Genomic DNA, 12,144 nt, shown 5'->3' on the forward strand with positions numbered 1-12,144 from the left:
TGTTGTACAGTCATTTTCTGATGATTTTTCCACAGAGAAGCCATAATATAACAAATGATCCATTCGGGACAACAAGCCGTACATTAATACTAAAAGCCATTGAATGTGCTGGGATCGATGTGTCACCCTGAATTCTGGTAGACCTCCTCAAACAGGCGATGAATTTAGCTGAAAATGTTGACCCACCCGCGCAAGGAACATTATTTTCGGCCGAGTCTGACAATATCATCAGTGAAATCGTCGAGTTAATGTAATTTGCAGCTCAGAAAAACTCAGAGCGGAATATTGGGACGTGACAATTCCTACCTTTCTCTGATTATTATTCATGTGCACGTGGAACTGAAATTCCATTCATATTGGGATCATCATATTCCGAAGCATGTAATGTGTTTCAGTCTGTTAACCACCTTCGTCGTTGATATTTCAACTTAGTACCCGAGCAAATTAATTTAGTTTCCCATCTGCAGCCCCACTCCACCTAATCTATTATGAATTAGAGCCAGGCTCCCCAGGGGTGATATTGGGAAGCCTTCTTATGACGGGAGTAGAGACCTGGAACTCACCTCCCCCCTCCCCAACCAGATATTAGGCTGGCGATGGGATGGGGTGTAAATTGGACATTTCAAAATTGCAGTCAAAAGATTTTTGTTAGAGCGCGGGTCTTTAGGATTTCAGAACCAATGTAGATAAATAAATAGATCAGCTTTGATCGAACTGAATGGTCTGCTTTCTCTATGTGTTAGCCGGGTCAGTTAATGCAAAATGCTCCAAATGTAATAGTCTACGCTGAGAGTTGGTCTGTGGTGGTGCTGTTGTTGCTTGCCGGTGAAGAAAGCAGATAGTCAAACCCTTATTGTCAGATTGACAAAACAATAATAGTCATTTGGATGAAATGATAGAAAGTGACTCACTGCTTATGGACTGAGAAGTGAATTGGTAAACTCTCGATACAGGGACAAGCTGGAGTAACACACCAGGTTAGGCAGCACCAGGGGAGCAGGAAAGTTGATGTTTCGGGCCTAGGTCCTTCAGGACGATGTCAACTTTCCTGTCCCCTGATGCTGCCTGACCTGCTGTGTTCCTCCAGCTCCACACTATGTTATCTCTGACTCCAGCATCTGCAGTTCTTGCTGTCTCCAGGTAAACTTTCTCATTGATTTTATTTGACATTGGCAGTAAATCTAACCATCTCTTTACAAATCCTCCCAAGAGCTCAGGGTATGAAGGTTACTACACATCTCCTTGCTTGTGTCCCCCAATGGATGATACGGTCTTATGCTGTGCCTCTACTCTTAAATATCTCCATTCCATGCCCTCTCCTCTCTCCATCTAAACCACCCACTTTAAAACCCAGCTTTTCCTAAACTTTTGGCTACTGTTATACTGGGTTCAATCGCATCTTATCGATCTCCATTGTGAGCCATCCTTGAGGGCTTTTAATTGAAAAGCAGTAAGGCATTAAGAGTTTAACGATGACCATAAAACCATTGTCGATTGTAAGGAAATCCCCGTGTTGGTTCACTAATGTCCTTTAGGAAATCTGCCATCATTACCTGGTTTGGCATACCTGTGACTCCAGACCCACAGCAATGTGGTTGACTCTTAACTGCCCCTCCGGGCAATAAATGCTGGCACAGCCAGCAATGCCCATCCACATCCCTTGAACGAATAAAAACGACTCTCACTAACTCCGACCGATCCTCCCAAATCTTCTGACTGTCTTAATCTCCACAGTCCAATTCTGCTCCTCAACTTCTGACTCCTGTACCCCTCTCCCAATGATGCCAGGACTCTTACCTAACCTGACCTCACCATCTTATCCAATGTACCAGCCTCTCACCCGGCCATCTAACCAACACACCAGAAAGCTATCTGAATGCCCCAATGATTTTCAGTGCATTAAGTGAATACAATGTCCAGAATACAACATCCAATGCAGTCGAAAGATGGGTCTTGTCTCCCCACCTCACACACAATCTAGTGCCACAAAAAAATTTCTCCAATGAAATACTACTCTACGTTCCTGATAAGACTGGGGTGGAACTCCTAGCCGGAAATATGCAGCTCTGTCGTCAAGTTTAAAAAAAAGGCAGATAGTCAGACGGTGATTATCATTAGCAGAAAATTCAGTCCTGAATGAACTCGCTGGCAGAAAGAACTCGAGGACCAGTCCGAGTCCTCTATGGATAAACCATTACTCACGGTCGTTATTCCTTAATCAAATTCTCAATGATTCACAAAACAAACACTGTACGTTGCTCGCTTACTGTGTAGAATTTAGAAGGGTTGCCTAAGCCTTTGTATTTGCTCCTTCCAAAGGTAACCAGAAATAATGTCAGCATGTTAACGATACTGTTTGCACGTTGAGAGTTGGCCACCATCTTAGTATATCTATATAATTGATTATGAGTTGCCATTTTGCATTGACCAGGCATCCTCACAGATTCTGCAGGGGGCTGGGTAACCTTGACACATATTGATGGTACATGCCCGTTGGAGACAAGTCAGCTTTCAAGCAATTGCATATTGACAATGTTATTTCACAGATGATATTTTAAAAAGTGGATTTTTATTTTAAAAGGCTTCCTGTTGTTCTAGGTTGCTGCCTTCAGTGAAAGCAAATAGAAACTTCACTGCAGCAGGGGCTCTACCAATTGGCTACCAGGCGATGTCTCTGTCCTGCTGCCTAGGCAACAGCAGATGAATTATTCACGGCAGATCACAAGAGCCAGCTGAAGCTGTGAAAATAAAAACGACATCTCTCTTTTCAAAGAACGCAAGGTAACATACCTGATCTAAGTCCTGACTGCTGCATTTTGTAAATGTTAAACTCTGAACAAAGATACATCTCAGATTAAAGGAAACTAGCTGCTTTAAAAAAAAGTTCAACGTTGCAGTAATTGCTTTAAATGCATGAGCGAAGGATACAAATGTGATGGAGAGACGCACTTCAGCATTATTCCGGGGTTTCGTATCATTTGCTGCAGTAACACCCAATTCTGAGCCTGCAGTTTATTGTCATGTACCTCACTGACCATTATAGTGCTGTTTCTTTCCAGCAACGTTTGATTTAATTTCTGATGGCCGCAGTAAATGGTGGAAATTCTCCCAGTTATTAGGCAGTCTCTCTCTTTCTCTCTGTGTTCCTCTTCCTGCAGGTTACCATGCTGTCTGCAGTCATCATTAGATCCGTGATACTGACCGTCCTAGGCTGGGCCCTAACTACAGGTCACAGCTCCCGGGATCCAGACAAAGTGTCTGAAGCAGACATTCAGCGATTGCTGCATGGAGTCATGGAGCAGTTAGGTATCGCTAGGCCCAGAGTGGAATATCCAGCCCATCAAGCCACAAATCTGGTCGGACCACAGAGCATCGAAGGTAATGGCTTCTGACAGTATTCTGCAGAACGAAGGGGGTACCTTAGGGATTTTCTTTTCGCTTTAGGTTTGCAAATTAAACGTACTGGCAAATATCACGATTGCAAGATTAGTTAACATACTCAACCTTTTAATAGGGCCCAAAGAGACTGTGGAATTGGCGACCATAGGGAGAAGTTGAGGTGAATCGTTTTGAAGCAGTTTAAAGGAAGCTGGATAAATGCAAGAAGGGTCTAGGCCCGAAACGTTAGCCTTCCTGCTCCTGTGATGCTGCTTGGCCTGCTGTGTTCATCCAGCTCTACACCTTGTTACCTCAGATTTTCCAGCATCTGCAGTTCCTACAATCTCTAGCACAAATACCAGATCACTTTTTTAAAATATTGGTTGAGGGACAAATATTGGCCAGGACCCATGGAGAGCTCTGCTGCTGTTCTTTGAAATAGAATATTTTACATTCATTTGAGAGGATAGACAAGGCCTTGGTTTTAAGGTCTCATCTGAAAGACCGCACCTTCAGCAATACAGTGTGACGACAGTATTGCACTAGTGTGTCAGTGTGGATTGTGTGTTAAAGTACCTGGAGTAGGATTTGAACCCACCACCTTCCCACTCAAAGCTGAGCCTGCTGTTAGATTCCAGAGCACGATGATACTGGAGCACATCTTTACACAAGCTTGTTTATTTAGAGTTAAACACCATGTGTACACACATTCTAATTCAAAATTTGTACAGTTTCAGTAAATATCTCTTTATATGCTCAGTTGAAACTACGGTGTACGCAAATTTTTAATAATTGAAATAATATTAACCCGTGCTACCAACAAAGGCAAACCTTCCACCATAAGCAACACATTTTTGGCTTTTTCTTATGTCTGATGTTTCTTATGTTACAGCTAAGACTTTATTTGGCAATGGATCCACAGCAGCTGCTGAATGAAATAAACCGTGCACATATGGACAGCGTAAACATCATGTTTAAATATTTCCTTTGGACAAAAACATGGAAAAGTCAAGATCTATTTTGCTTAATGAACAGTTCAGATTCTTATTGAGGGTGTCTCCATTGTAGTTTCTTCATCATATTACCTGTCAAAAGTTTCATTGTTCAGGAAAGAGACAGTTGAAGAATTTCCATGACGTGGTTTAGTTCTGTAATGTTGACCAGTTAGTACATGGTTACCCTCGTGCATTTGTAAAGAGGTGAAAAACGGATCAGGAAACTCTTTTGTGAAGATAATGACTATTTAAACATGACAGTGCTCTGATGAATGCAAAGAAAAAACCTCTGGATAAAATTTGCTAAGAAAATGGCCCATGATGTGAGTTTTAAAAAATGTTTCTGCTCCTCAGCTAATCATTGGGCAGGAGAAGGCAATATTGCAGCGACACTTGGCATGAAGATGAAGATATAGCACTCCTCCCTTGTATTCCTAACTCTGCTAATAAGTCCACATTTTTCCAAATATGAGTAAATCCTATCCCTAAGAATCTTCTCCAAAGGGTGTTTGAGGGTAAATCCACACCTGACATGTGGGAATCTTTTAAAGGCCAGTTGATTAGAGTTCAGGACCAGCATGTTCCTGTGAAAATGAAGGATGGCAAGGTTTGGGAAACTTGGACGACAAGAAAAGTTAAGAGCTTAGTTAAAAAGACAAAGGAGATACACGTAAGATTTAGGAAACTGAAAATAGACAGTCCACGAAGAATACAAAGATAGCAGGAAAGAACAACAAACAAGGAATTAGGAGAGCTAAAAGGCCCCATGAAATGCTGTTGGCAAACAGGATTAAGGAATGTCCCATGGCGTTTTATACATATATAAGGAGTAAGGGGGTACATCGGGAAAGGGTAGAACCACTCAAGGGCAAGGGAAGGAATTAATGCATGGAGCTGGAGGACATGGGTGAGGTCCTTAATGAATACTTGGCATTGGTGTTCATAACGAGAAGGACGAGGTAGATGCTAGGTCTCAGGAGGGGTACGTTGATATTCTATGGCATGTTAAAATAAAAAAAAAAGAGGAGCTGTTGGATATTTTGAAAGACATTAAGGTGAACAAGCCCCCAGGATCTGAGGGATCTATCCCAGAATGCTGAGGGAGGCAGGTGAGGAAATTGATGGGATCTTGTATGAAATCTTTTGTATCCTCCTTAGTCACAGGAGAGGTCCCATAGGACTGCAAAATAGCCAGCTTTATTCCTTTGTTTATGAAGGGCAACAGGGATAATCCAGGAAATTACAGGCTGGTGTACCTTAGTCAGTGGTAGGGAAATTATTAGACAAGATCCTTAGGGATAGGATTTACTCACATTTGGAAAATTAGCGATAGACAGTATTGCTTTGTGCAGGGAAGGTTGTGTCTCACAAACTTGATTGTCACTTCCTCAAAAAATTCAATGATGATTGATGAGGCAAGGCAATAGATGTCGTCTATATGGACATGAGCAAAGCCTTTGACAAGGACTGTCAAGGCAGGCCGATACAAAAGATGAAGTCACATGGGATCCATGGTGAGCTGGTAAGTTGGATACAGAACTGGTTTGGAGGAGAATGTACGTTTGTGGATGACATAAATATTGGGGAGCTGTGGATAGTAAGGAGGATTGCCAAAGGTTGCAGCAGGATATAAGTAGGCTAATGACTTGGGCAGAGAAATGGCACATGGAGCTTAATCCAGAAAAGTGCGAGGTGATGCATTTAGGGAGATCTTATGCAGGAGGGAAGTATACAATAAATGGCAGAACCCTAATAGCATTAACATACAGAAGGGTCTAGGCATACAAGTCCACAGTTCTTTGAAAGTGGCAACACAAGTGGCTAAGGTGGTCCAGAAGGCATATGGCATGCTTGCTTTCATCGCATGGGATGTAGAGTATAAACATTGGCAAATCATGTTGCAGCTGCATAGAATTTCACTGGGATTACATTTGGAATATTGCATACAGTTCTGGTCACCACACCGCTACCAGAAGGGTGTGGAGGCTTTGAAGAGGGTACAGAAATGGTTTACCAGGATGTTGCCTGGTTTAGAGGCTATTAGCCAAAAGGAAAGATAGGACACACTTGGTTTTTTTTCATTTGAACATCAACAGATGAAGATGACTTAATAGAAGTTTACAAAATTATGAGAGGCATGGATGGAATAGATAATCAGAATCATTTTCCCAGGGTAGAAATATCAATTACTAGGGGACATGGCTTTAAGTCTAAAGGAGATGTCAGAGGCAGGATTTTTACATGGAGAATGTTAAGTGCCTGGAATGTGCTGCCAGAGGAAGTGGTGGAGATTGCTATTGTATCTATGTTTAAGAGGCATCTTGACAGTTATATGAATAGGCAAGGAATAGAGGGATAGGGATCATGTAGAGATGAAAGGTTTTTAGTTTAGGAAGGCATCATATGTTGGTGCAGTCATGGTGGGCTGAAGGGTCTGTTCCTGTTTTGTACTGTTCTTGGTTCTTTGGAAGCATGACCCACTCAATTGAAACAGTAATGTTAAAATGGAGCATAAATCCAAAGTTGAAATTTTGGGATTTTGTGGTGTTTAGTTATGAGCATTGACATCACTTAATCATAAAACAAGCAAATGGTAAAATGCCACATTTCACATGACTTTGCAGTGCGTAATAGTTTCCATAAAAGACCAAATAAGCTTGCACTATGTAAATATTAGTAAGCTTTTTCTGTTAAACTAGTAGGTGACTTGTTAGAATTTTTTTAAAAATTAGCCTAATTTTCTAACCAACCTGTTCAGAGATGTTATTACACACCTCTAGAGCAGGTGGGACTTGAGCCCTGGCCTCCTGGCTCAGAGGTAGGGGCACTACCTCTACACTACAAGAACCCTTTTTGTTACTGTGTATAAACATTTAAACATGATTGGAAACGTGTTGTTCAGGTACTTGTATATGAACTCAGCTATACACCTGGAATAGGTTTCATACAATCAAGTTCAAGCATTGATAGTCTGTGCACTTGCCAGCTATATTCAACGCTGATGTAAAGGCTCAATATCAGTTCAACGTAGAACTCTAACATCTGAGCCTGATGGTTGCTGGTTCAAATCTTGCTCCAGAGACTTGAACATGAATTCTAGGCCGACGCTTGCAGTGCACTACCCAAGACCAGCCTGAACAATTGGAGGTGACATTTATATAGAATAGACTGAAGGGAGGCAAAGACAAGAAAGTAGAACTCCCTATCCGATCAGCTGTATACAATTGAAATCTATGAGAGTTCAGACTTGAATAGAATAAATTATGACACCGGCAAAGATACAAGACTACAATATTCTCCAACTAGCTCTATTGGACTACATTTTGGAAATAACAAGGAAATTAACACTTACAATGTACTTGTATTAATATGCTTATATTAACACTGATAGATGACAAGCAAGAAAATAACTTGAGGACCTGTCAATGGATTTATAAATTGATATATTTTGATTCGTGTGTCTTGTGACCAGATGTCAATAGTTTACAGAAGTGGAATGTGGCTGAATACTCCCAACCCAGTTCTTGTTTTAATCTACAGGATGCTGACCTCTTTCAGCTATTGGGTCTTACTTAAAAACTGAATCATCCATGCAGTCCTCAAACTTGTCCCTTGATCTTTTTTTATTTTAACTTACAGAAACACTGGCACTTTCCAGCCAGCTATCTGCCATTGGTCAACCAGGATACCGAAAAGGTTTCACACTCCCTTCCCCAATCCAGCTGGTTATATCTTATATCTGTTCACATCTGGAGCAATGATCAGAGGCACAGGAGGACAATTGTAACTTCTGACATGTTGGCCTATATCTGAATATCCACAAGGAACAAAAGATAGATATGTCTTTGTCATAGCCCTCAGAACAGCCCTGTAATGATCAGGCAGTGGTTAGACCCTGAATGATCAGCTGTGTGAAGGGTCAGATGGCATCACCCTCCTGGACAAGCAGAGTCCCTACGAACTGTTTCAAAATGCCCTCTTTGATTCTTCCAAGACCTCCAAGCACTCCACTTGATTCTTTAACTTTGCACAACTGGGCACCTCATTGCTGTTTCAAGGCCCTGTTATTCTGACCATAATGAAATCAAGGCATGTTTTAACATTCCCTAAATGAAATTCTTCCTGCGTGTGTCTTGATGGTCAGATATATTGCTCCATTGGCATACTTCCTGACCCCTCAGTAACGTAGGCTTCATGCTCATGAGGATGAGGGTCTGGTGGCTTGGTGGCTGCCTTGGAATCAGAAGCTCTGGACAGTTTTGCGTACAATTCATTGGTCAAGGAAGGTGCGTCATAATGTGCCAGTCATTCCGTTATCAACCTGTAACTCTTTGAATATATCTACAGGTAGTTCTGCTATAACACGTTTCGTTAATTCGAATTGGCTGTAGTGCGATTGATGAGTGGTGGATGCTGTTTGGACAATGCGAACTTTGTGCTGTACAGATATAGCAATTTTTTGTTTTCCTCTATAGCGATTTTTTTTTAATAGCATGATTTTCAATAGTGCAAGGTCACTTAAGAATGCAACTATCGCATTATAGGAGAACCACCTGTCCAGAGAGCCTGGTAAAAGTGGGAGAGACTCCTGCTTGGCCATGCTTGGTGGCGGTGTGACCCTCTCAAGCCACAGGCAACAGACCTGTTCTAGGAAAATCTACCTGCGCAATCAGATGTAAGTATGTGGTTTGTCTGCCTCATATGCCACTAGGCAAGAGAAGAATTAAAAAAAGTTAATTTTATTACTTTTCTCCTGCCTTAGGAAAATAACCTTGTTTGTACGGGTGAATTAACGTTTGTTATTTTCATGCAATCAAACCTTGTGTTCCACAAAGATCAACCCAACAAATTCAATGGTAATCAATTTGACTTTGCGTCCTATGTACATTTTCATGGTATAACAGGTGTAGCAGCAGTGCGGCCGAAAGTTAACCATTAAATTGTTATTTCAGGATCTCCAAACTATGTTATACAGCCATGATCTTTTCAAATGGCCGTGCAGACCTGAGGTTCTCAATAAACAAATCCTGTCTTTCCTCCATATCACTATTATTTTTCAGATGAGCTGTTAAATCTGCCCTCATGGTGTTATTTTGATGAAGTATTAGAGGGATTATCTGCGGTAATCTAGTCAATATTTATACTTGCAAGCAATATATCTACTGTTGCTGTTTTGTGTGGGAACCTGCTGTGTGCAAATTGGCTGCTGCACGTTCTGGATAACATCAGTGACTACCCTACAAAAAGGACTTCTCTAGCTGTCAAGGGCTTAGGGGAATGCAGAGGTCATAAATTGCACTTTATAAATGCGAGACTGGCTTTCTTTTGTTGCGAGCTGATGTAGGCAGTGGAGACTCAGGTTGAGGTAGAGAATGAACAGCTACCTGACAGGGAAAGTGAGATTGGTGAAGTTTTGTTTTTGGCCAAATGTCAATTCAGAGAGCATATTCCCTAGCCTTATGCAATCAGCTTTCTCATTTAGTCCAGCAATTCATAGACAGGAGAAAGCATTTCCTCAACCCAAGCCAAAAATCATACCTCCACAGCTGTATTTGCTTACAATAGTAAAAAGACTTCATGAGGAAATTAGCAAACTTAAAATTTAACATTGACAACAATTACTCCTACAGTGTAGGAGTACCCCCCCTATCCAAATGCTAAATATTTGACTCCTCACACCTTTTATTCTATTAAAGATGCTTTATCATTAAAAGTAATTGTTGTATCAGAGCAGACACCAGTGGCCTGGCTGCGATGTGACTTAAAGTTTGAACAATTTTATGTCTGAGATCAGTAAGTTTGTAAATAACCTTCAGGAAAATTAGATTGGTGTGTTTATAACATAAATATCAGTTGCCTGAAGCTACACCATGACAGCGCTTTTTCCAGTGGCTACATTGATTCTGGCATGAGACTGCTCCAATCAGCTGGAAGTTTCAGATTATTGACATTGATATTTTGGGCATTTTGGAGTAGACCTTTGTGAACTACTTTCCCATGCTGGTGACAGTAGCAGATTGCGGAAGATTACAGAGATGTTGATTGGGATTTTCCAATCAAATGAATTTAACCCACAAAACTGAACAGAAAGCTATCGTACAGAGAGTAATGATGATTTTGTTTTCCCTTAGCACATTCAAGTTGTTTCTTGCAACAGTCAATTTGTTTTTCTTTTGTAATCTAAATATTTTTGGTGATTTAACTAGGTGTAGAGCTGGATGAACACAGCAAGCCAACCAGCATCATAGGAGCAGGAAGACTGACGTTTCGGGTCTAGGCCTTCCTGCTCCTATGATGCTGCTTGGCCTGCTGTGTTCATCCAGCTCTACACCTTGTTATCTCAGATTTTCCAGTATCTGCAGTTCCTACTATTTCTGGTGATTTGTTGTCTAAATATGTACCATAATTGCACAATAATCCTTTTGTCCATATTTGAAATGAAGCCTTCATATGATGTGTTTTTAAACATGTCACCATCTAAACCAGGAAAAATGCACCAATAATTGTGCCTCACTGTTCCACAAGCCGCCATAAAATGTATAAAATTCCAATGAGACCAACAAAATGACAATTTGCCCGACTGGCTATTGCTCAGGACAAAAGCAGTTCACGCAGGGTTTCATTATTATCAATAAAATAACTTTTTTTGTGACATCCAAGTTTAACTAATCCACTAATACACACTTAAATGATACACCTTTAAAATCCCAAGTAGACACAGTCTCAATCACAATTAAGACAGACAAACTACAAACAGTTTTACACAGATAAAGAATATAGATGAGGTAACCAAAAATCCCAAGACCAAAAATCCAGATTTCAACTGGGGTTAGGGGTTAAATTGTCTTTTGTGCTACTTCTAGCACTGATAACGCACCATGGTCTGTATGGTGATGGTTGTTCTTCAATTTGATGGCCAACCAGAATGACCTAGGTTTTGTTTTAGATTTCTTTCTGTTAAACTTACTTTTTTTTCCTGTCTTTTTTCTGCACTGAGTGAGGAAGGGAGAGAGATGGATCATTTCAGTTTGCAAGCTCTGAATGTTTCTCTTTGCTGCCCTGATGATTTTTTTCGCATTCAGCAGCTCAGTCAATCAGAGCACTGTTGTCAAGCAGGATTTCAACGCCATTCATTTTTGAATTCCCCCTCTTGATGCTTCAAAAGACAACATTGTATCACATCACTCAGCAATATGCAGCATTTAATTTCCAAGTTGCTAGGCTTTTCTGGTTTTTAATTTATATTGCTATCGAATTTAAAGTTCAAGTTATAATCCATAAAGGAAAAAATATGTGCTTTCTTACAAATGGTTACTAAGATCTCTATTCAAATGGTTACTAAGATCTCTATTCAAACAGTGACTAGATAATGGCAAACCAACCCAATTAGACAATAATCCATTAATATAACACAAATTACTTGCTAAGTGTTTTTCTCTGAAGTGAATTTCAATAGTACAGCATTATTGGAGTAAAAATGAAGCTCTTCAATACGGAGACTGATTTACTGTCTTCATCATAAGATGGCTACTCATATCAGCTTGCCTGATGGTATTTGCCATTGGTGTCAGGATAGTGTATCTGTGGACTCCTTGCAAACCGTCATTTAGCTTTTCCCACATTACAGCATCCAAATCTGTACTGCCCAGGTCCACATTACACCAAGAGATAGTAGGAACTGCAGATCCTGGAGAATCTGAGATAACAAGGTGTAGAGCTGGATGAACACAGCAGGCCGAGCAGCATCAGAGGAGCAGGAAGGCTGACGTTT

General features: G+C 40.7%; 1 protein-coding gene across 1 annotated transcript in view; it reads left to right on the forward strand.

The window, feature by feature from the left end:
* The first annotated feature begins 2,613 nt into the window (after positions 1 to 2,613).
* The window catches only part of LOC109930244 (neuroendocrine protein 7B2), a 24,398-nt gene continuing 14,867 nt past the window's right edge, over positions 2,614 to 12,144 (forward strand). Inside the window, exons 1-2 of the mRNA XM_020529774.2 lie at positions 2,614 to 2,781; positions 3,159 to 3,378. Coding sequence (XP_020385363.1) covers positions 3,165 to 3,378 — 214 coding nt within the window. The 5' untranslated portion in view covers positions 2,614 to 2,781; positions 3,159 to 3,164. The remainder of the gene's footprint in view (positions 2,782 to 3,158; positions 3,379 to 12,144) is intronic.

This window comes from Rhincodon typus, chromosome 3, assembly GCF_021869965.1.
Source record: "Rhincodon typus isolate 14 chromosome 3, sRhiTyp1.1, whole genome shotgun sequence".
In the NCBI taxonomy this organism is placed as follows: Eukaryota; Metazoa; Chordata; class Chondrichthyes; order Orectolobiformes; family Rhincodontidae; genus Rhincodon; species Rhincodon typus.